This window comes from Heterodontus francisci, chromosome 7 (genome assembly GCF_036365525.1).
Source record: "Heterodontus francisci isolate sHetFra1 chromosome 7, sHetFra1.hap1, whole genome shotgun sequence".
NCBI lineage: Eukaryota > Metazoa > Chordata > Chondrichthyes > Heterodontiformes > Heterodontidae > Heterodontus > Heterodontus francisci.
The window spans coordinates 41,437,107-41,463,122 of NC_090377.1; the positions used below are offsets into that span (position 1 = coordinate 41,437,107).

The 26,016-nt window shown below is 44.1% G+C and overlaps 1 protein-coding gene and 1 long non-coding RNA gene across 7 annotated transcripts in view; one reads left to right on the plus strand and one right to left on the minus strand.

The window, feature by feature from the left end:
* LOC137371934 (uncharacterized) overlaps positions 1–18,700 on the plus strand; it is a 65,481-nt gene extending 46,781 nt beyond the window's left edge. The window contains exon 3 of the long non-coding RNA XR_010975318.1: positions 17,917–18,700. This is a non-coding gene — a long non-coding RNA (uncharacterized lncRNA). The remainder of the gene's footprint in view (positions 1–17,916) is intronic.
* thsd7ba (thrombospondin, type I, domain containing 7Ba) overlaps positions 1–26,016 on the minus strand; it is a 953,049-nt gene that overhangs the window by 561,191 nt on the left and 365,842 nt on the right. For all 6 annotated transcript variants that reach the window (XM_068035032.1, XM_068035036.1, XM_068035034.1 and 3 more), the window contains exon 6: positions 19,056–19,225. In XM_068035032.1, coding sequence (XP_067891133.1) covers positions 19,056–19,225 — 170 coding nt within the window. The remainder of the gene's footprint in view (positions 1–19,055; positions 19,226–26,016) is intronic.

The window sequence follows — 26,016 nt, forward strand, 5'->3', positions numbered from 1 at the left end:
GATCACTGAATCCCCACTATCAACATCCTGGGGGTTACCATTGACCAGAACTGAACTGGAGCAGCCATATAAATACCATGGCGACAAGAGCAGGTCAGAGGCTGGGAATTCTGCAGCGAGTAACTCACCTCCTGACTCCCCAAAACCTATCAACCATCTTCAAGGCACAAGTCAGGAGTGTGATGGAATACTCTCCACTTGCCTGGATGGGTGCAGCTCCAACAACACTCAAGAGGCTCGACACCATCAACTCAAGAAGCAGCCCACCTGATTGGCACCCCATCCGCAAACATTCACTCCCTCCATCACCGATACACATTGGCATCAGTCTGTACCATCTACAAGATGCACTGCAGCAACGCACCAAGGCTCCGTAGACAGCACCTTCTAAACCCACGACCTCTACCACCTAGGATGATAAAGGCAGCAGATGCATGGGAGCACCACCACCTGAAAGTTCCCCTCCAAGCCACACACAATCCTAACTTGAAACTATATTGCCATTCTTTCACTGTCAAAATCCTGGAACTCCCTTCCTAACAGCATTGTGGGTGTACCAACCCACATGGACTGCAGCAACACAAGAAGGCAGCTCAGCCCCACCTTCTCAAGGGCAATTAGGGATGGGCAATAAATGCTGGCCTAGCCCACAATACCCACATCCCATGATCGAATAAAAAAAATTAGTTAAATAAAATACAGTAGAGATGGCAGGACAGGTGATGTGTTGCAGCTGTTGCATGTGGGAACTGGTGTGATCCACAGCAACCACAACTGCAGTGAGTGTCTGCAGCTTGAGAAACCTCAGCTCAGAGTTGATGAGTTGGAGTCCTAGCTTCGGACACTGCAATGCATCAGGGAGGGAGAAAGTTACCTGGACACTTTGCTCCAGGAGGCAGTCACACCCCTTCAGTTAAGTACTTCGGATTTGGATGGTGGTCAAGGACAGGAGGGTGTGACTACGAGTGAGGCAGTTATGGGGATCCAGAAGGTAGCACTGGACGAGTCTCAGCCCTTGGACTTGTCCAACAGGTTTGAGGTTCGTGCAGTCTGTGGGAATGAGAGCAGGGACTGCTGGGACGATGAGTATACTGACCACAGCACCGTGGTGCAGGGGGCCATTCAAGTTGGGGGAGTAAAAAGGAATGTAATAGTAGGAGGGGACAGTATAGTTAGGAGGATAGATACTATGCACTGCAGCCAAGAGCATGAGTCTTGAAGGCTGTGTAGCCAGCCCAGTGCCAGGGTTAAGGACATCTCCTCGGCTCTGGAGAGGAACTTGGAGTGGGAAGGGAAGGACCCAGTTGTCTTGGTCCATGTGGGTATCAACGACATAGCTAGGACTAAGAGGGAGGTTCTGCTAAGGGAGTATGAGTGGCTAGGGGCTAAATTAAAAAGCAGAACCGCAATGGTAATAATCTTTCTATGACTACCTGAGCGACGAGCAATTGGCATAGGGTAAATAAGATCAGAGTTGAAAGCGTGGCTCAAAGATTGGTATGGGAGAAGTGGATTTCCATACAGTCATACCAGTACTGGGGAAACAGGGAGCTGTTCCACTGGGATGGGCTTCACTTGAACCGAGCTGGGACCAATGTCCTGGCGAATCGTATAACTAGAGCTGTAGTGAGGGTGTTAAGCTAAATGGTGGGGGAGACAGTTGAGTTGAGGGGAAAGTTAGAAAGTTTTAAGAAAATGAGCAAGGCAATAGTGCAGGGTAACGATATGGGTAATCGTAACCCAAGTATGGCAGAAAGGGACAGAGAGTACAAACATAAGGGCGCACCAGCAAATAGGGTCAGAGTAGGGAAAATGGTAAAAAGACAGAATTATAGGCTCTTTATCTGAATGCACACAGCATTTGTACAAGATAGGTGAATTGATGGCACAAATAGAAATAAATGAATATGCTATAATAGCCATTACAGAGACTTGGTTGCAAGGTGACCAAGGCTGAGAACTGAATATTCAAGGGTATTTGACAATTCAAAAGGATAGGAAGAAAGGAAAAAGGAGGTGGGGTAGCTTGTTAATAAAGGAAGAGATCAGTACAGTAGCGAGAAATAATCTTGGCTCAGAAGATCAAGATGTAGAATCACTTTGGGTGGAGTTAAGAAATAGCAAGGGAAAGAAGTCACAGGTGGGAGTAGTTTATAGGCCCCCCTATTAGTAACTACATTGTAGGATAGAGTATAAATCAAGCAACAATGGGGGGCGGAATAGTATAAGAAAGGTACTGCAATAATTGTGGGTGATTTTAATCTTCATATAGATTGGACATATCAAATTGGCAAAGGGGCAAGAATGGCAACTCAACATCCCTGGATATAGAGTTTTCAGGCGGGATAGAGAGGGAGATAAAAAAGGAGGGGGTGTAGCATTATTAGTTAAGGAATCAATAATAGCATTGAGGAGGGATGATATGCAAAATGAATCATCAAATGAGGCCATATGGGTGGAGTACAGAAATAAAAAAGGGGCAGCCACACTACTATAAACCCCCAAATAGTGAGAGGGGGGTAGAAAAACAAATATGTAGGCAAATTTCTGAGTGCAAAAAAAATAGGGCAATAAGAATTAGGGATTTCAACTACCCCAAGATCAACTGGGATACAAACAGCATGAAGGGCACAGAGGAGACAAAATTCTTGAACTGCATTCAAGAGAACTTTTTTAGCCAGCACGTAACGAGCCCAACGAGAGGAGGCGCAATTCTAGATTTAGTCTTCGGTAATGAAGCTGGGCTAGTGGATGAAGTAACAGTGGGTGACCATTTTGGAGATAGTGACCATAATATAGTTAGTTTTAGCATAATCATGGTAAAGGACAAAGATAAAACAGGAGTAAAAGTTCTAAATTGAGGGAAGGCAAATTTTACAAAACTGAGAGGTGACCTGGCGAAAGTGGACTGGATACAGTTACTTGAAGGAAAATCATCAGCAAACCAATGAGAGGCATTCAAAAGCGAGATACAACAGGCACAGTGTAGGCATGTCCCCATAAAGATAAAGGGTACACCCTCTATAAGAACAAGGGTGACCGCGGTGACTGCAACAACTAACATGGAATCTCCCTGCTCTGCATAGTGGGGAAAGTCTTCGCTCAAGTCATTTTAAACAGACACCAGAAGCTGGCTGAGCGTGTCTACCCTGAGGCACGGTGCGGCTTTCGAGCAGAAATCCACCATTGACATGCTGTTCTCCCTTCACCAGCTACAGGAGAAATGCCGCGAACAACAGATGCCCCTCTACGTTGCTTTCATAGATCTCACCAAAGCCTTTGACCTCATCAGCAGATGTGGTATCTTCAGACTACTAGCAAAGATCGGATGTCCACCAAAGCTACTAAGTATCATCACCTCATTCCATGACAATATGAAAGACACAATTCAGCACAGCGGTGCCTCATCAGACCCCTTTCCTATCCTGAGTGGCGTGAAACAGGGCTGTGTTCTCGCACCCACACTGTTTGGGATCTTCTCACTGCTGCTCTCACATGTGTTCAAGTCTTCAGAAGAAGCAATTTTCCTCCACACAAGATCAGATGGCAGGTTGTTCAACCTTGCCCGTCTTAGAGCGAAGACCAAAGTATGGAAGGTCCTCATCAGGGAACTCCTCTTTGCTGAGATGCTGCATTAACATCCCACACAGAAGAGTGTCTACAGAGACTCATCGACAGGATTGCGGTTGCCTGCAACGAATTTGGCCTAACCATCAGCCTCAAGAAAACGAACGTCATGGGACAGGACGTCAGAAATGCTCCAACCATCAATATCGACGACCACACTCTGGAAGTGGTTCAAGAGTTCACCTACCTAGGCTCAACTATCACCAGTAACCTGTCTCTCGATGCAGAAATCAACAAGCGCATGGGTAAGGCGTCCACTGCTATGGCCAGACTGGCTAAGAGGGTGTGGGAAAATGGCGCACTGACACGGAACACAAAAGTCCGAGTGTATCAAGCCTGTGTCCTCAGTACCTTGCTCTACGTCAGCGAGGCCTGGACAATGTATGTCAGCCAAGAGCAACGTCTCAACTCATTCCATCTTCACTGCCTCTGGAGAATACTTGGCATCAGGTGGCAGGACCATATCTCCAACGCAGAAGTCCTCGAGGCGGCCAACATCCCCAGCCTATACACCCTACTGAGCCAGCGGCGCTTGAGATGGCTTGGCCATGTGAGCCTCATGGAAGGTGGCAGGATCCCCAAGGATGCATTGTACAGCGAGCTCGTTACTGGTATCAGACCCACCGGCCGTCTATGTCTCCGCTTTAAAGATGTCTGCAAATGCGACATGGAGTCCTGTGACATTGACCACAAGTCGTGGGAGTCAGTTGCCAGTGATTGCCAGAGCTGACAGACAGCCATAAAGGCGGGGCTAAAGAGTGACAAGTCAAAGAGACTTAGCAGTTGGCAGGAAAAAAGACAGAAGTGCAAGGAAAGAGCCAACTGTGTAACAGCCCCGACAACCGATTTTATCTGCAGCAGCACTTGTGGAAGAGTCTGTCACTCTAGAATTGGCCTTTATAGCCACTCCTGGCGCTGTTCCACAAACCACTGACCACCTCCAGGCGCTTACCCATTGTCTCTCGAGACAAGGAGGCTAAAGAGAAAAAGAAGAAAGGTATGGCCAAATCTAGAGCCCCCGGTTATCTAGAAGCTTACAGGGTAAGTTAAAGCAGAAAAAGAAAGCTTATGGCGATCACAAAAATCTTAATACTTTAGAAAGCCAAGAGGAGTATAGAAAGAGCATGGGTGAAATAAAAAAGGAAATTAGAAAAGCAAAGAGAGGACATGAAAAATTATTGGCAGGTAAAATCAAGTAAAACCCAAAGATGTTTTATCAGTTTATTAAGAGCAAGAGAATAACTAAGGAAAGGGTAGGGCCAATCAGAGATGTACAAGGGAACTTATGCATGGATGCAGAAGATGTGGGAAGGGTTCTTAATGAGTTTTTTGTCTCTGTCTTCACAAAGGATGTAGACATTGTAGTTAAAAAGGAGGAATGTGAAATATTAGATACGATAAGCAAAATGAGAGAGGAAGTACCAGAGAGTCTGACATCCTTGGAAGTGGATAAGTCACCAGGGACGGATGGATTGCATCCCAGGTTGTTAAAGGAAGCCAGGGAGGAAATAGCGGATGCGCTGAGGATCATCTCCAAATCCTCACTAAATACAGGCGAGGTACTAGACGATTGGAGGTCTGCGAACATTGTACCACTGTTTAAAAAGGGTGCGAGGGATAGGCCAAATAATTACAGGCCAGTCAGTCTGACCTCGGTGTTGGGTAAATTGTTAGAATCTATTCTGAGGGATAGGATAAACTGCCACTTGGAAAGGCATGGATTAATCAGGGATAGTCAGCATGGATAGTCCACAGGTCCCTCAAGGTGGCAGGACAGGTAGATAAAGCGGTGAAGGCAGCATATGGAATGCTTTCCTTTATTGGCCGAGGTATAGAATACAAAAGCAGGGATGTAAAGCTGGAACTGTATAAAACTCTGGTTCGACCACAGTTGGAGTATTGTGTACAGTTCTGGTCGCCACATTACAGGAAGGACATAGTTGCTCTGGAGAGAGTGCAGAGGAGATTTACAAGAATGTTGCCAGGGCTTGAAAGTTGCAGCTATGAGGAAAGTGTGGATAGGCTAGGGTTGTTTTCCTTAGGACAGAGGAGGCTGAGGGGTGACTTAATTGAGGTGTACAAGATTATGACGGGCCTAGATAGAGTAGACAGGAAGGACCTGTTTCCCCTAACAGAGAGGTCAATTACCAAGGGGCACAGATTTAAGGTGATTGGTCGAAGGATTAGAGGGGACATAAGGAAAAACTTTTCACACAGTGAGTGGTGGGTGTCTGAAATTCACTGCCAGGAATGGTAGTGGAGGCAGAAACCCGCAATTCTTTTAAAAGGTACCTGAACATGCACTTGAAGTGCTGTAACCAGCAAGGTTACGGACCAGGTGCTGGAAGGTAGGTAGTTTTTTTCAGACAACACAGACACGACGGGCTGAATGGCCTCCTTCTGTACTTTAATTTTTCTATGGTTCTATGGTTTTGTGGTTCAAAGGTAGCCTTGAGGACGAGTTCATAGAGTGTATTCAGGACAGGTTCTTAGAATATGCTGTGGAACCAACCAAGGAACAGGCCATTTTAGACTTTGTAATGTGTCATCAGACAGGATTAACTAATGAGCTCATACTAACAGACCCTCTCCGGGAGAGTGATCTTAACATGATATAATTTCACATTCAATTTGAAGGTGTGAAACTTGAATCTGAAACATTAAATGTAAATAAGGACAATTACAAGGATATGAAGACAGAGTTGGCTGAAGTGGACTGAGAAAATAGGTTAAAAGGTAAGACAGTAGATAAGCAGTGGCAGACATTTAAGGAGATATTTCATAACACTCAACAAAGATATATTCCATTGAGAAAGACTCTACGAGGAGGATGAACCATCCATGGCTAACTCAGAGAGTTAAGGATGGTATCAAATTGAAAGAGGTTTACAATTCTACAAAGATTAGTGATAGGCCAGAAGATTGGACAAATTTCAGAAACCAGGAAAGGAAGGCTAAATATAAAATAAAGATGGAGAAATTAGATTTGGAGAGTAAGCCAGCAAGAAATATAAAAACAGACAATAAGAGCTGCTGCAAGTATATAAAAAGGAAGCGCATAGCTGAACATTGGTCCCCTAAAGGATCAGACTGGGGAATTAATAATGGGAAAAAAGTACTGCTGAAAATAGAGAAAAGTTGTCAAAGCTTTTCATCTTGCACTGATCAGGACAATCCACAAGAATAACCAATGTAAGGGAAAACAGCAACTAAGACTGCATGATAGGAGAGTGCTGATTGGTTGGTAAGTGAACTCTGATTGGCAGAGGCATTGCCTTGGAGAATGCACCAGTTTATGGTGACTGACAGTTAACTGCCAAGCTTTGTTTGAAATTTAAACCAGGCAGCTTGACTCTGATTGGTCAAGGCATTGCCCTGAGGAATGAACCAGCGAATGGCTGTCACTTATTTTGTTCAGCTGAAACAGGCACAATGTTTGTGCATATTCTTTCTGTCTGCAAAGAACAGGGCCCTTTGTATTAATATATGTAGCTTCCAGTACGCGCAAATGTGCCACACTGCAAGCCCCACTGACAATCTTGAATTGGTTGTCAGCGTAATTCTTAGCACACTGTGGATTATTTAGCAAATGTTGTCCAATCGCGGAAACATATCTAATGTTGGACGCTGTGTTTGGAGTTTTGCAAGCATGGGCTGGTTGGGTACAGCCTGTACCTTGCCCATTGCAAACAGCAGAAGGGACATGTTGTTTGATACAATCTGCCAGTCTTTGGGATGTACGGCCTATAATGGAAAAAAAAGGAAATGGCAGAGACTTTGAATAAATATTTTCTATCTGTCTTCATGGTAGAAGACAGTAAAAGCATCTCAATTATGGTAGAAAATCAGGGGTAAAAATGAGGGAGGTACTTAAAACAATCATTATCATTAGAGAAAAAGTAACAGGAAAACTAATGGGACGAAAGGCTGACAAGTTCCCTGGACCTGATGGCCTGCATCCTAGGGTCTTAATAGAAGTGGATGCATTGATTATAAATTTCCAAAATTCCCTACATTCTGGATAGATCATAGCGGATTGAGGAGGGATGTAGTTGCATTGGAGGCAGTTCAGAGGAGGTTCACTAAATTGATTCCAGAGATGAGGAGTTTGTCTTTTGAAGAGAGATTGAGCAATTTAGGCCTTTACTCTCTAGAGTTTAGAAGAATGAGAGGAGATCTAGTTGAGGTATATAAGATGATTAAGTGGATTGACAAAGTAGACGTCACGAGGATGTTTCCTCTGGTGGGGCCATCTAGAACAGGAGGTCATAGTTTTAGGATAAGGGGTAGCAGATTTAAAACAGAGATGAGGAGTTATTACTTCTCTCAAAGGGTTGTGAGTCTGTGGAATTCACTACCCCAGAGTGCGGTGGATGCCGGGACATTGAGTAAATTTAAGGAGGAGATAGATTTTTAATTAGTAAAGGGTTGAAGGGTTATGGAGAATGGGCAGGAAAGTGGAGTCGAGGCCAAGATGAGATCAGCCATGATCGTATTGAATGGCGGAGCAGGCTCGAGGGGCTGAATTGCCTACTCCTGCTCCTAGTTCTTCTGTTCTTATGATTGGAAAATCTCAAATGGAACACCCCATTCAAGAAAGAAGGGAGTCACAAAAGGAGGAACTTATAGGCCAGTTAGCCTAACATCTGTTATTGGAAAAAAGCTGGAATCCATCATTAAGGAAGTAGTAGCAGGACATTTAGAAAATCATAATACAATCAAGCAGAGACAACGTCGTTTTATGCAAGGGGAATCATGTTTGACAAGTTTATTACATTTCTTTGAGGATGTAGTGAGCAGGATGGATAAAGGGGAACCAATAGATGTAGCATATTTGGATTTCCAAAAGGCATTTGATGAGGTGCCATATAAAAGGTTACTGCGCAAGAGAAGAGCTCATGGTGTTGGGGGTAATATTTTAGCATGGATAGAGGAATGGCTAACTAACAGGATACAGAGAGTCAGGATGAATGGGTCTGTCATGCCCAGTAAAGGCATGGCCTATTCATAACTTTAAACATGGACTGTATTCAGCATAGAATTTTCTGGAGCTGAATTTTCTTTTTAAATGAACCACAATGGACATTGAAATGCTGCAATAAGATGGCTACTGAGGTTCAGGTGACTTCTGCAATTTCAGCCCAGACTCAGAAGTATCTCAAGCCTCTGAAAAGCTTCTAATTGAATGACCTCCCTTGAACGGACATTTCAAGATGAAACCGTTTGTGGAATTCACACCTCCTATTGTTTGTGGTCTGATCCAAAACCTGTTATCTATGGACTCCTAGAGTCACTGTCACCCAGCTCAAAACTTAATAAACAGAGCTTTAAGAAAACAGTTAAATCATAAGTAGGTGCGAATGGCCACCATCCATCTCCACCGTGTCGCAATGGCTTCAACCTCCAAATCATTATGGGTGGACAATAGATGTATTGATCAGGTGGCCGGCTGACCGAAACTAATCACAAATAACAAATCTTATTACTCCAAGCACCAGGGAGAAATGAGTCTGTCTGCAAACAACAGCTGGATAGACAGCAACAAGGGCAGAACATTTATGCCTTAAAACTAGAGACTACAACAATCCTAAGGTCTCCAAGCCTATTCCTTTCATGTCCACCAGTACAGAAAACTGACCTCCTAGTAATAAGGCTACAAGAAACTAACTTCATGATCGATATACAACTCTGGCTATCGAATCCACCTGACTACACTTCAAGAGTGAAAATACCTTCTTCACCGAGCCTGCAACGCATTACTTTTACGTAGGACAAGCCAGAATCATGTGACTTACGAACTAGTCCTTTGTTTGCAATTGGTAAAAGTGCACTATCATCTTTAACGGCTTTCTTTCTTGCTCATGTTTGCATGGTCAGTGAGTGACATAACGTTAGATTTTAGGGATGAATGTGTAAATAAAAATAATCTTCTTTATTTAAACTCACGAAAAGCATCCTACTGGTTATTCAAATTTTCCACACTCAGGGGTTGAGAAACACACAGGTTTTCCTTGTCAAAAACACACTGATTATGAACAGTAAAGGGAAGGGAACTGGGGTTTCACTTCTCTCTCAATTCTGTCCATCAGAGGATCATTTCAGGATAGCAAACTGTAACTAGTGGAGTGACATAGGGATCGGTGCTGGGACTTCAACTATTTATGATCTATATTAATGAATTGGATGAAGGGACCGACTGTATTGTCACCAAATTTGCTGACGATACAAAGATAGGTAGGAAAGCAAGTTGTGAGAGCACGGAGAGTCTACAAAGGGATATAGATAGGTTAAGTGCGTGGGCAAAAATTTGGCAGATGGGGTATAATGTGGGGAAATGTGAGGTTGCCCACTTTGGTAGGAAGAATAGAAAAGCAGAATATTATTTAAATGGAGAGACTGCAGAATGGGGTCTGGCTGTTCTCATTCATGAATCACAAAAAGTTAGCATGCAGGTACAGCAAGTAATTAGGAAGGCAAATGGAATGTTAGCCTTTATTGCAAGGGGGAGGGGGGGTGAAGTATAAAGGTCGGGACAGGATTTTCCTTCCGGGGCAGGAAATGGAAGTTGGGACTTTCCGGGTCCTGAACCCACACCCTGGAGGAAACAGTCACCAGTCATGATTTTTAAGGGGGTCGGGGGGGGGGGGGGTGCCCCCTTAATTGGCCTGGGTTTGATGGCTAATTAGTGGCCATAGGGGCAAGAATGGAGGTGGGACTGTACAAGTGTGGGCCTGATTTAAGCAGTACACGGCAGCCATTACTGTGACTTCTGTTTCATTGCTTTACCTTCCAATTGAAAAATATCTCAGGAGAGGCACTGGCCTGGAAACTGGGGCAGGGCAGCCTTTTGATTCGCGGATGCAGATTTGGAGGTCCTCCTGGAGGCCGTGAGCAAGAGGAGGGAGGTCCCCTTGGTCCACCCTCCCAGACCAGGCAGACCTGGATGAGATAGCTGACACAGTTAGCAGGCGGAGTGTGATGTGCAGAAACTGGGTTCAGTGTAGGAAGAGGTTCAATGACCTGATTCACTCTGGCAAGCTCAGTGCAAAGCTGAGCCCTCAGGACAGGCCTCTGGGTATTCACTCTTAAACAGACACACTAGCTGAGAAGCTTGAGGGCACATGCTGCTGCTGAACATGGGAGCAGTGTGTGCCCAAGGCACTTGCTGACCCCTCAGAATGGCTCAGAATGGCCATATTGTTGCTGAGGATCTGCCTGCACTGAAATATGCAGCTTCTATAGTGGTCAGCCATGCCTTATCTTGCTCTCTTTTGTCCTTTCAGGAGAAATGGGCTCATTATGCCCATGAAGGCCCAGATAGAGGAGGGGTTCCCTACCTAACACGTTATTACCACCATGGAGGAGGGAGCCATGGACATCGCCAGGGGTGCAGACCGCAAGGAAGTGAGACAAGGCAAAATGGGCATCTGTGGTGGAGATGGTGATTAGAGAGTGCTCTGCGTTCATTAAGGGGGTGCATTGCATTCTATCCTGAATGGCAGCATACCGAACACTAAGTTGCGTTGGGAAGCCTCAGCACATGCAAAGGCTTCTGCTCTCCAAGGCGCTCGAGATCTCATCTTGTGCCACCCACAGGTGCAGACGTCGAGGCAATTAGATTAGCTTCCTCACCATCACTGGGCCAGACACAGCCACATCAGAGCTCAGAAGAAGCACCATCATAACTTACAAGTGCACCCTCCACCAGTGCAGATACAGTCACCTCGATGACTATTAGATTAGGGTGGGACTGGGTAATGAGCGCGGCACTAGTGTGCAGGAGGAGGGCCAAAGGCAGAGGCCTGTGCTTCTCATGATCTCTTCCTATGTCTCCCACAGGTGCAGGCATCGACCCAAAGACACCCTCTTGCTCTGCGGCTCAAAGGAACCTCACAAAAGAGAGGCAGCACCATCACACCTGACAAGTACACCGTCCACCAGTGCAGATACTCTTACCTCGGTGGGTCCTGGCATGCGTTTTGATACGGTAACACTGAGTGAGGAACATGGCATAAGTGCGCAGGAGGAAGTGGCAGAGGCAAAGGCAGCTGTGGACCATCTCCCTCAGAAGAAAGAGGACAGACAGAGCCCTGCTCAGCTGGGCACAAATGCAGGGCCTCAGGAGTCACATGAAAGGAGGCTCTACCTCGCCCAGCAGTAGCAAATGTGCTCCCACATATCAGAGTCCCTGAGGCAGTGCGGGGTCATGGGCTGAGAATGGAGGAGTCCATTGAGCTTATGTGTGCCACCATGGCTCAGGGCTTTGAGTGCAAGAGCTCCTCCATTGAAAGAGTGGCCAACCTCATGCAGAGCCATATGTGGCAGCACTTGGAGTGCATCCAGGAACTGTGCACTGATGTTCACAGGATGCATTCCTTAGTATGTAGTCAATGGCACTGATGACACAGGGATGTCTGGAGAGGATGCCAGTTGTGCCCCAACTAGTGGCTCCCTCCAGCGTCCAGAGGACCCGCCAAGGGCCGAGACTGTCACGGAGAAGATAAGGGTGCCATGCCTCACGGGACGCCATCATCATCATCAGCCTACTTGGCCCCTCTGATGAAGGGAGCATCTGTGCAGCAGGGCCCTGTGATGGAGGCTGCCCCTGCAATGATGCAGGTGCAGCAGCTTCTGGTGTTGTCCCCATCAGCACTTCCACAATGAGGACAACCACCATATGCATCTCAGCCACAAGCTGAGACAAGTGAGCAGGCTGCCTCCACCTCCTCTGAGGCTGCAAGGGGAGCTCCGTGTGGTTTAGAATAATGCCAACAGCGCGAGTTCAATTCCCATTCCGGCTGAGGTAGACTTGGGACCTGCATCTTCGCCCTGCCCCTGTTGGCAGAATATGGATGTTAGTTTGTGATGTCGAAGAAATGAAAGCAGAAGCAGGAGTAGCCCATAGTGATGGCCAACACGTCAGGCAGAGCACTGAGTGGGTCACTGGTGTATCTTCTACCTGTAACTGTGCACTGTTTGCCTTTATGAGCACCATCTAAATATTGGCACATGAAGCCAGACATGTGAGACTCCTTTCATTAATAGCAGGACAAGAAAAGTGGTATGAAGTGGTGAAGGCGAGCAAAGGTCCATCTGGGGTGGCAGTGAAACTTCTGGGCAGATGTGCATTCTTCATTGGAAGTTAAGAGTTTACATGTTCCAGGCTGTGTCTTCAATGAAAGTGTTAGCACAGGGAGCTCCAAGTGAGTTCCAGACCATGCCGTTCCTCCTGGGTCAAAGGGGATCAGTTGAAACAAGCCTGCATCAGGTGATCCCTAATGTTAATGGCATCCTGACAAGACGTTCGAGCCCTGCGCATCACCCAACCACCTCTCTCTGCAACCGGGGCACCTGGGTATTCTGCATCTTCCTCCTTGCCTCCTCTTCCTCATCCTGTTCTTCCTGTTTCTCCAATGAGTTGCGCCCTTTGAGGGCCTCACCCTCTTCAAGGTCCGCATCTCTCTGGAGGGCCATGTTATGGAGAGCGCAGCAGACCACTACAATAAGTAAGACCCTTTCAGGAGTGTATTGCAGTTTGATCTAGGCACCAGAACCACACATCTTCAGAAGTCCAAAGGCCTGCTCAGTGGTTGTCCTAAAAAGCAGATAGCTTCAGTTGTTTGGGCTTTGTGCCTCTGTCTCACGCTGTCGTAGCCAGGTGAGTGGCCATCTCTTCAAGGAATATCCCTTGGCCCATAGAATCCATCCAGCGAGTTTGTGGGGTGAAATGAAGAGCCTCCGAAAACACTGACACATAAAGACCGGAGGATCGCTCTAGATGGGGTGGGGGGGGGGGGGGCGGGGGGATGCTGGGTGGGGATACCATAGGCGGGGTTCCTCCTGCCTTTACAGCATGTCGCTGGGAGTCCCATCTCCAGCACAAAATCCAGCCCAGCATGTGCAGCCCATCCAACTCTGTCAAAATTAGAAGATGTCCCTTATCGAGCTCTCAATTACCTCTTCAACAATTGCTGTGGCCAATGGATCAGGTGGGATCTCAATTGAATTTTTTGAGGAGGTTATTGGATTGGCAGATAACGGTTGCCCGGGCAATGCAGAGTATTCAGATTTTCAAATAGCTTTTGACAATATTAGCAGTAGGCTAATTTGCACAGAGACCTCTGGGATGGAGGACAGATCCTGGGATGGATAAAGAATTTGTTGCATTCCTGTAAGGAGAGGATTGTAATTAATGGTCATGGTTCTGTGTGGAGGCTGGTTACTAGGGACTTGTAATTAGGACTATTAATCTACACTATCTGTGTTAATAGTTTAGATGAAGGTGCTGGGGAAATTGTGGGCAATTTCACAGGTGACACAATGATTTGTGCTGGCGTTAAAACCATGGATGAGAAAAGTAAGACGACAATCACAGCTCAATGTAATGGGGAATGGGCCCCATCAGGAAAATTGATGTTGATAAATGTAGTGTAATGCCTATGGAGAGAGATATCGAAGCCCTGGAAAAGGTTCAGAGGAGGTCTGCTAGAATGATACTTATTTTAAAAGTCCTTAGTTATCACAATAAGCTTAGAGAGCTGGATCCTTTGACCAAAAATGTTGTCTTTGGGGTGATTTGATTGAGGTATTAAAAATAATGACAGGATTAGGTTGTGTCCAAATGGAAAGACTATTTGAATGAGATAGGTCAGGGAGAATCAAGAAACATGAGTACAAGATATTTAAGCACAGAACCAGGTTAGATGTCAGGGAGGTTTTCTGTTTGCAACAGGTCATTGACTTCTGGCACAAGTTGCTGGCTTGTGCAGTGAGTGCTGATTTATTGTAAAAGTTCAAAAGTGAGCAGAATTAGTTCCTGGCTGAACCTGATATCAATGCATACAAAAGGTAGGTGAGTTGCTAGATGGTCACTAAGGGCTCCTGAAATCATTTTGATTGCCTTCAGTGGTCAGAAAAGAGCTTTGTAGAAGTCTTTTCTCCCTGAATTGGTTGCAGGTTGTTTCCTGGTTGATTTTATTTTAATCTTGCCAGGGGGTTAACATGGCTTTTGGTGGGTGAGAGTACTGCGAGTCATGATGCTTAATTGCAGCTGTGTGGGACAAGCTCAATGGGCCAGCTAGTCTTTTCCTGTCTATCAAGTTTGTATGTTGTTAGAAGCATTAGAAAATTATAATGCTTTCTGAAATCTGTGCCAATGTGTGTTCCTTGAGTATCTGGTAACCCTGAACTGTTGATTGACATTAATACCAAAGTTGGTCTTTGGATAGATGCAGTTCATTGGAGGGTGGACGGACCAACACTTATGTCTGACATGATTGTAGGGGAGCCGGGATTGTTCAGCTGAAGCACTCTTCAGTGAGCTTCTACCCAATAGCTCTGGCTACACACAAGATTTGGAGCCTTAATGGCAGTGGTGTACTGGTATTGGCATGGACTAGTAACCCAGAGACCCAGGGTATTGGGCTGGGGACATGGGTTCAAATCCCACCACAGCAGAAGGTGCAATCTGAATTCAATTAATAAATCTGGAATTAAAACCTGGTCTAATGATGGCCATGAAACCATTGTTGATTGTTGTAAAAACCCATCTGGTTCACTAATGCCCTTTAGGGAAGGAAATCTGCTGTCATTACCTGGTCTGGCCTACCTGTGATTCCAGACCCACAGCAATGTGGTTGACTTTGAAATGGCCTAGCAAGCCACTCAGTTGTATCTAACCACTGCGAAGTCAATAAAGAATGAAACCGGACGGAGCACCCGGCATGAACCTAGGCACCGAAAACGACAATGGCAAACCCAGCCCTGTTGACCCTGCAAAGTCCTCCTTACTAACATCTGGGGGCTTGTGCCAAAGTTGGGAGAGCAACAGCCTGACATGGTCATACTCATGGAATCATGAAAACGTAACTAGACCAGCCATATAAATACTGTGGCTACAAGAGCAGGCCAGAGGCTCAGAAGTCTACAGCGAGTAACTCACCGCCTGTCCCAGACACCGCCATCACAATTCCCGGGTATGACCTGTCCCACCGGCAGGACAGACCCAGCAGAGGTGGTGGCATAGTGGTATACAGTCGGGAGGGAGTCGCCCTGAGAGTCCTCAACATCGACTCCGGACCTCATAAAGTCTCATGGCATCAGGTCAAACCTCCTGCTGATTACCACCTACTGCCGTCCCTCAGCTGATGAATCAGTACTCCTCCATGTTGAACATCACTTGGAGGAAGCACTGAGGGTGGAAAGGGCTCAGAATGTACTCAATATCCATCACCAAGAGTGGCTCGGTAGCGCTATTAATAAAGCCAAGGTTCCTGTATGCTTTTCCAATGGCCTTCTCAACTTGTCCTGCAGCTACATGTGTGTACATTCACCCCAAGTGTCTCTGTTCCTGCACCCCCTTTAAAATTGCACAATTTATTTTATATTGCCGCTCCTCATTCTTCCTATAAAATGTGTCACCTTTTCACCAATTTATGTCCTCCTGAAATCTGTTACTATCCTCCTTATCGTTTACTACAATTATGAGCCACCTTCTTGAACCACTGCAGTCCATGTGGTGTAGGTACGCCCACAGTGTTGTGAGGGAGAAAGTTCCAGGATGTTGACCCAATGACAGCGAAGGATATTCCATCACAGACTGGGTAAAAAAGTTCTTCCTCAAATCCCCCTTAAACCTCCCGCCCCTCACCTTAAACTTGTGACCCTTCGTAACTGACCCTTCAACTAAGGGGAACAGCTGCTCCCTGTCCACCCTGTCCATGCCCCTCATAATCTTGTACACCTCAATCAGGTCACCCCTCAGTCTTCTCTGCACCAGTGAAAACAACCCAAGCCTATCCAACCTCTCTTCATAGCTTAAACGTTCCATCCCAGGCAACATCCTGGTGAATCACATCCTTCCTATAATGTGGCGACCAGAATTTGATTTGATTTTTTTGATTTGATTTAGAGATACAGCACTGAAACAGGCCCTTTGGCCCACCGAGTCTGTGCCAACCATTAACCACCCATTTATACTAATCCTACACTAATCCCATATTCCTACCACATCCTCACCTGTCCCTATATTCCCCTACCACCTACCTATACTAGGGGCAATTTATAATGGCCAATTTACCTATCAACCTGTGTCGAAGAAACTGTAGTAAAATAATCAGACTTGGCACGGGGAGTACTCGCAACCGACTTTTATTAACTTGTGCACAAGGAGAACAAACACAGTAGAGCTCACATTGAGACTCAGTGCGATGTTCTGAAGAATTTCAGTAAAACAATGGCAATTATACTATTCTGCAACCAATAATCTTACAACAATAGTTCAATCCTTAATTTGCATTCGAAAGCACCACTAATATTACAATTCAGTTTTTGCTCTAAACGAGTAAGATACAGTAATTTTCAAACCTTCGTTTACATATCTATCTCACCATTGGCCTTGCAGCTGGTACAGCGCAATAACAGAAAGAGACATTATGCTTCAACAACACTCTTCTTATCTCATCACCCAGACATGACACATTCCTAAGGAACAGTTAGTGTGAGAAATATACTGACCAGGCAAACTCACACCCCTTGTCCGAGGGTGGCTCACCTCAGGTTCCACACCTGCAAGTCTTTTGGCTGTGGGAGGAAACCGGAGCACCCGGAGGAAACCCACGCAGACACAGGGAGAACTTGCAAACTCCACACAGGCAGTACTCCAGCTGTGGCCTTACCAAAGTTCTGTACAACTCCAACATGACCTCCCAGTTTTTGTAATCTATGCCTCGATTGATAAAGGCAAGTGTCCCATATGCCTTTTTCACCACCCTATTAACCTGCCCTTCTGCCTTCAGAGATCTACGGACAAATGCGCCAAGGTCCCTTTGTTCCTCGGAACTTCCCAGTGTCAGGCCATTCATTGAATACTTCCGTGTCACATTACTCCTTCCAAAGTGTATCACCTCACACTTTTCAGCGTTAAATTCCATCTGTCACTTTTCTGCCCTTTTGACCATCCCGTCTATATCTTCCTGTAACCTAAGACACTCCACCTCACTGTTAACCACTCAGCCAATCTTTGTGTCATCCGCGAACTTACTGATCCTACCCCCAACATAGTCATCTATGTCGTTGATATAAATGACAAACAATAGGGGACCCAGCACAGATCCCTGTGGTATGCCACTGGACACTGGCTTCCAGTCACTAAAACAGCCGTCTGTCATCACTCTCTGTCTCCTACAGCTAAGCCAATTTTGAATCCACCTTTTTATCCAATTTTATTTTTTGTCAGTTCTGAAGAAGGGTGACCGACCTGAAACGTTAACTCTGCTTCTCTTTCCACAGATACTGCCAGACTGCTGAGTATTTCCAGCATTTCTTGTTTTTATTTCAGATTTCCAACATCTGCAGTATTTTGCTTTTAATGAAGATGGGCAGCCAAGCAAAGAAGCCGATAAATTATACACAGGATGAAAAGACAGAAACAACCATATGGTTGACAGATTATAGTCAATGGATAGAGATGAAGATGAAGATGGATATAGTGTATTCACTTCTAAATGTGAAAATGAGAATTACTGCTGATACATCATATTTTATGAGACACATTCGTGAGATGAACATGGGGAGAATAGTACCAGCACAGATATAGTCTTTGAATAGTGGAACCAGCATTGCAGGAAGTCACAAATATAGGTCCATATTTTAACCCTGCAAGGAATCCAGTGACATCCCAAAAGCAATGTGGCAAATATGATTCCATATTTTCTTCCATTCTCAGAATACTATGAATTTAGCAATGTCAATTTCTCTCGTTCTACTTTATAAAAATTATAACTAAATCTAAATTGTTTAGCAGATGATGTGAAAGAAAATATTACTGTATTTTAAAATGTACACATATTTTACAATACTCAAACGATTAAAAGCTGTTGCAGCATGTATTGTCATTTTGTATATACACCACTTTCAAGTCTTAGAATTACCAGTCACTACTCAGTGGTATTCCTTCTTATAAAACGTGCTAAACTGTTTAATAGTAGTTGTGGTTCTCTGTTTTGTGATAAAAATGAAAGGTACCAGAACAAACTGAATCAGAAATTCTGGCAGAAGTCAACTGCTGGATCAGGTGAATAAACTTTAAAGATTTCTGCTTTTGATAATATGTAGTTTGGCACTTTTAGTGATAAGATATCCTATATACATATTATTAAATGGGAATCTCACTCTAAGGCTTTACCCAGTAGAGATGAATAGAGATCTATACGAACATGTGAAATTGATGAGCAGGAAAAGACCAGCTGAACCATCAAGCCTGCCCCACACCATCATGATCAAACCAAACCTTCCCACACACCAACATGTCCTCCCAGTTGTGTAATCTCCAAGGAGAGGCTTGTATGTGCATTTATGGTACGATATAAATCAAATCTTTTATACCTACAAAAAGGGAAATATCAGATATGTATGCATGATTACAATACCTTCTTTTAATTTCTGTTTGTTAACTTCCCCTGTTTTCTGTGCACAGTAAACCTCGCGTGTCTGTATGCCACCTCCACACAAGGTTGATTGATTGCTTCTGCGCTGGTCCTGCTGACTGAGTAGAGGCATCACCTGGCACTTATTCCAGTCAGTGGTTTTCCAAACGTACCTAATGGAAAATGAAAGTGGAAAATGGTTTCCTTTCTTTCTATTTGTATATCTCCATACATCAGACATTTCATTGGAAAAATCAAGTAATTGCAAAAATACACCCTATTTGTTACCACTTACATTTATGCTCATTGATTAGTGCATTCCAACACTTCCACATTTTAATGTGCTAGGCTCAAAATTTTTAGATATCCAAGTATCTACACACAGCATTTATAATAACAATTCATCTGTCTATGTTTGTGAAAAAAATTATAAAATATTCATGTTTAAAATGGAATTGACAGCCAAAGGTAGTTGAAGACCTTTGAATAACTCCCGATTTGCAACAATGTTTCAGCATTAATAATACTGTGAAGAGTTTACTTTGCAGATACTGTCAACTGACTACTATTTGCATTTTACATCTTAATTTATCAAAGTACTGGAAACAACTCACTTAGAATCATTCGCTGGAAATATGTAAATGATTAATCAAAAGGGCATTCAGTGTTCAAATGGGTTCAATTTAGGCAATGGAGAAAGATGATTGATTGATTTAAGCCAATACAGCAGTCTGTATATTTATATTATTCATTTGTACAAGTTGGTGAAAGTAAATCATCATTTGCATAAACATTCAGACTCAAGGAAACAATAAGGCGCTTCATTTTGAGAAAGATGAACTGCTTAGAGCTAAAGCTGATTTGCCTTCCTATGAAGGAGAATGCAGTCCCAAGCTATGTAACATAACTGTGAGAAATTGTGAATGAAATGGAAGAGGGAATAAATTTTTACCTTCCTGCCCTGCCAAAAAATATACATTAGAAAAGTAAGGAGGCAAATGGAGTAAAGCACTCCATCAATTTTTGTGTGCAAACTACAGGCATAATTACTACAGACCTAACATTTTCTAAAATATCATAGGAACAGGAATAGGCTATTTTGGGCCCTTCAGCCTGTCTGCCATTAAATTAGATCATTGATCTATACCTCAACTCCACTTATCTGTCTTTGTTCCATATCCCTTAGTACGGTTACCAAACAAAAATCTATCAATCTTAGGCTTGAAAATTTAAATTTACCTTGCATCCACAGCCTTTTGAGGGAGAGAGTTCCAGATTGTCACAACCCTTTGTGTGCTTCCAAGGTCAATATATCCTTCCTGATGTGCAGTGTCCAAAGCTGAACACAGTACTCCAGATGGAGTCTGACTAAGCAACTGAACAACTGAAGCATCACTTTCTGACTTTTGAATTCTGTCACAAAAGGTTTTATTTTTGGTACTAAAATCTTGGACTTCTATGTGTTTCAAAAAAAAACTGCTAAAAGTATGTTGCTCAGTGAAAGACACCTGCAAAAATAATTGGAATTCCAGCAATGTTTTGAAAGGAAGTTCAGAACAAAGAGTTGAACTTTATGGGTGTTTTGAAAGGAAGTTAAACTTGTAAAAGGACAGGAAGGCCAGCAGTTTCAAGGAAATCACAGGGGTTTGACCTTTCTTCAGAGCAGCTTGAGTGACAAGGGGGAGACACTATGGACATGTGACCATGTTCACGAAGGTGCTTTTTTCACTTTGGACCCTTTAAAAAGCCTGTGAATTGGACAAAGAGCAGGCATTTGAAATCTTTGTTTGACCTGCCTGCAGCCAGAGAAAAAGACCCAGAAAAGAGTTACCTCTGTTTGTAAAGGAGACTCACATCTCTTGAAAATGAAGTCTGCATTTGAAAGGTGGCAGATTCCTGTTGCCTCCGGTCTCTGAAGAATTTCTGCATCCAGTGAGATTCCTGCTACCTCCTGTGTTCTAAGAAAATCCTGAAATCTGAAGAATTCTTCTACTGCTAGACTACTGCTTCAAAACCTGTTGCTACACCCCTGATGGAAGACCTCTGTGATGCCTGCTGCAGTTAAATTGCCATGAACACCTACCCTGCTGCAGTTAAATTGCCATGAACACCTACCCATCACAGACTGTTCATCAACCTCGCCTGGAGAGACTTTGAGTGGCATCTGACTATTTGACTCTGGGGCACCTCACTATACAGAAAACATCCTACCACAACGTGAATCTCAATCTATTTTACGATTCCTTCTATTCCTAAGAAATATTATAATCCAAAACCCCCTTTTGAAACCAGTTAATTGTTTCTTTTTGAACGTAAGTGTGTGTGCATGAGGGTTAAGGGAATAAGGGTATTTTCATGCATACATTTATCTCATTAGTAGTTAAGATCTATTATTTATTTTCTAATAAATTGTTAATGTTATTGTTTAAAGAAACCTGGTTTGGTGAGCTTTATTCTGGGGGAAAATACAGTGTTTAATTTGGGTAGTCTTCGGTAAGTGGGAAAGTACATTTGATATGCTATGACCTGTGGAGTAATGGGACTGAATTCCACCTTGGTCGTAACAATTCCAACTCCTTTGAGATGAAGGGCAACATTCCTTTAGCCTTTTTGTTTTTTTTTTACATGTGCACTAGATTTCAGTGATGTGTATATGGAACACTAAATCCCTTAGTTACTCCTATTCTCTCACAATGAAGAAAAAAATATTCCAATTTGTCTTCTCAGATCCAAAGTGGAAGATGTCATATGTCTCCACATTGAAATCCATCTATCTGCTCACTTAGTTCCTTTATAGCTTCCATCTCCCATCCACATTACTGATTGTGCCTCCCTAAATTAGTCTCATCTGCAAACTTGGATACACAATTCTCTATTCCTTCATCTGAGGCATTCATATGGTGAAAATCTGAAACAACTGCTCCTTGGATTTGAACTGTTCAGCACCAGACATCATCACATCACACATTACATCCATTATGTTCCATTCCTTGACTTATTTTTAGGTTTGCTTATACTACTGCTTTTTTGTCCTCATGCTACATTGTGTAGACAAATGCAAAGTACTCATTTAACAAATCTTCAACTTCCTTATTAACCATTATAGACTTGCATCTTTAATGGACCTACATTCCCCTTTACCATTCTTTTTCTCTTAATATATTTATAAAACATTTGCTGTTAGTTCCATGCACAATCTACCACATTCACATCATTCCACCATGTTATTTGAACTGCTTTGTAGGTCCGGATTTTGCAGTTGTAATGACAGTGAAACTGTCAGTGTTCGCCATCATTACAACTGTGAAACTAACAGCAGCTTCTGGCATCTTAAACCCAGTTAAACCCAGAAATCCAGAAGTTGCTGTCAGTGATTCCCTGCTCCTCCACAGAGTGCGCTGTTGAAATCTTCACAGTTGGAAACCTTAGAAATCACTTGATTTTATGTTAACTTCCACTTTATACACAATTAGGTTCTCTGTAAAACCCTGAGGAGAAAGTTACATCTTTTTGAATGAGATGTAACTGGGTTTTTAACAGCGTACTAAGTCATAATGATTGATGCACAACCTCTCTGACCCGGATAAAGTAATTTTATTTTTTTGGAATTTCAAATTTCTCCATTATGATAAAAAGATTATATATGTATTTGAAATAATAAAGCATATTTTTTTAAATTTATAATATTTTAACTTCTATCTTAAGTCACATGTGAATGTCCCAATCTTTATTTCATTCTCTTTAAAATGATTTAAAGGTGAAGGATAATCACTGCATTGCACATCCTGATTTACTGTCAGTGAGAATTCTTCAATGCAATTGGCTGCTTAGCCTCTTGTTGACATCACTGTTGCTGGCCACTGGAGATCCCCTGTAGCTGACATCAGAATGAAATTAACCTCAGAAAGGTGAAATCCAGGCTACAGAGGTAAATACATTTACCTGTATTGTGTAAATTTAGGTCAGGTATTTTTTACTGAAATTTGTAGATAAAACGTTGTCATCTATGGCTAGTTAGTGATTTATTTTAGACAACACTGCATTATTTGAAGAAAAATAGAGTTTTCCCAGCTCCCTGGCCAATATTCTAATGCTACCGTAACAGATTAATTGATTCAATTATCTCAGTTCCATTTGTGGGACCTTTTGCACAGATTGGTTGCCATGCTTACCTTTAAAACCAGTGTGGCTACATTTCAAAAGTAATACATTAGATTTGAAACCCTTTGGAATATTCTGAGGAAATGAACTTCCCTACTCTAGAGAGCCAATGCAGTTCTTAGCATTCAAGAATCTGTGCTCAGAGGGAAATATGAAAATGCGCAATCAAATTCTACGTTTACTCCAGGAAGCGTTCCTTTCAATCAACAGAATTAGTCCCATATCTTTGATGTCATTAAAGAGTCTCAACAAAGATATAGAGTTTTGTTTCATTGACATATAACTGTTTCCTGGCCCAGAATTTTTCCAGCATGCCACGAGTCCCCCTGCCATGACCAAATGTGGGTCACGAGCCCGCGAAGGTGAATGGTGGGACCATGGAGGGGATTAACGACAGCGGCCTGTCTCCCTGAGCTGCTGGCCCAATCAGAGAGCCAGCATCTCTGCAGCCTTGGCAGCACCACCGATAGAGGTTGTCGCTGCTGAGGCTGCACGGAGGAGGAGAGGGCACCTCCATGTTGAGGCGCCCACAAAGGGCCGTGAGAAATATTTTTAATGTGCCAGGGCCAAGCAGGCAGGCACCGGCAATCAGAGTGGTGAACCCTCCAGAGGTGGCGTCAGAGCCACCGGGGCACCCATTGCCACCCAAAGGCACCCCTGTGGGACAGGAGCCTCCGGGAAGGAAGGGTTCCTTTCTCCTGTGAAGCCACCGGGAAACCGCCTCAATGTGCCTGGCAGTCTCCCCAAGCAGAGGTAGGCCATTCCACTGCGGGTTAAATCCTGGATTAAATGAGTCCCACCTCCAGTCAGCGGGTGACTGAGCTGCTGCTGTTCCCGCCTTTGGAAATATCCCATGATGGCGGGAAGACGTCGGGCTCCGTTCCCGTCGCTTTCCGCAGCCATTTTACCACCCATCCTGCCTCCCAGCCTGTCTCCAATGTGCCTGTAAAATCCCAACCATGGTTTCTAAATGACAATAATGGTGTTATATGATAGTACAGATAAGTGCTCCACAGTTTGTTTACCCCATGAAGTAATATCGATTTGTCTCAAGCTAGTACATAGCTCTGCCTATTACCTTGGTACTAACTCCCCCCAACCAGCTTTGTAATATGGCACTTACATAGCTTGTTGAAATTAATTACCAACAAGGTAACACCTTGTCTGTGTTGACCATGCTGCAATAGTTTGGCATTTAGTTGTGAAACTGTGAACATCCAGGGATGGATTTTAAAGCCCCTCCACCGTTGGGAACAGTGGTGGGGGGGCAATGAAGAATAGTGCGGCAGAGGCCCACCACTGACCTCGACAGCGACAGGCCTTGGGCTGATCTTGACGGAGGCAGAAAGGCCTCGTAGCGGCCACCCCGCCGCCCGGCAACGGGACCCCCATTTAAATATGTAAACTAATTTACATATCTGATTTAGGCCCCGTCGCCTGCTTAACCACCGCACCAATCCTCATTCGGGCAGCCAATAATGCTGCGCCTTCGAATTCCTGTTCAGGGATACATGGCACAACCCCTGTGGGGAGGGGGCAGGAGGATTTTTTTTAAAATCTGTGCAGGACGTGGAAAGCGGGGTTAAAATGCTGTGGATTGGTTGGTGGGGGGGGTGGGGGGTGGGCGCTGTTGGGAAGGGGTAAAGAGCAATGGTGCCGACCTACTGGTGGGCAGGGGGGAGGTTACATTTTTACATCTGTACTCCAGGAGGGAAAAGGGCAGGAATGTTGTGATTTTCCATTAGGGGGTGGGAGAGTGCGTGGAGTAAAAAGTGTGGGAATGCAATAGTTATAGGGAATTCAATTGTAAGGGGAATAGATAGGCATTTCTGTGGCCGCAAAAGAGACTCCAGGATGGTATGTTGCCTCCCTGATGCTAGGGTCAAGGATGTCTCAGAGCGGTTACAGGACATTCTGAAGGGGGAGGGTGAATAGCCGGTGGTCATGGTACACATTGGTACAAATGACATAGGTAAAAAAAAGGATGAGGTCCTAAAAGCAGAATATAGGGAGCTGAGAAGTAAGTTGAAAAGTAGGACCTCAAAGGTAGTGATCTCAAGATTACTACCAGTGCCACTTGCTAGTCAGAGTAGAAATAGCAGGATATATCAGATGAATACGTGGCTGAAGAGATGGTGTGAAGGGGAGGGTTTTAGATTCCTGGGAGATTGGGACCAGTTCGAGGGGAGGTGGGACCAGTACAAACTGGACGGGTTACATCTGGGCAGCACCGGGACTGATGTCCTAGGGGGAGTATTTGCTAGAGTGGTTGGAGAGGGTTTAAACTAAAATGGCAGGGGAATGGAAAACTTTGCAAGGAGTCAGAAGAGGGAGGATCAAAGTTGAGAACAAAAGACAGTAAGAGGAATAAGAAAAGTGATAGGCAGAGAAATCAAGGGCCAGATTCAAACAGGGCCACAGTGAAAAATAGCGGGAAGGGGACAAATAGTGTTAAAAAGACAAGCCTTAAGACTTTGTGCCTTAACGCGCGGAGCATTCACAATAAAGTGGATGAATTAGTCACGCAAATAGATGTAAATGGGTATGATATAGTCAGGATTACGGAGACATGGCTGCAAGGTGACCAGAGATGGGAAATGAACATCCAGGGGTATTCAGTATTTAGGAAGGACAGACAAAAAGCAAAAGGCGGTGGAGTTGCATTGCTGGTTAAAGAGGACATTAACGCAATAGTGAGGAAAGATATTAACTCTGATGATGTGGAATCTGTATGGGTATAGCTGAGAAACACTAAGGGGCAAAGAACATTAGTGGAGGTTGTATATAGACCTGTAGTGTAGTG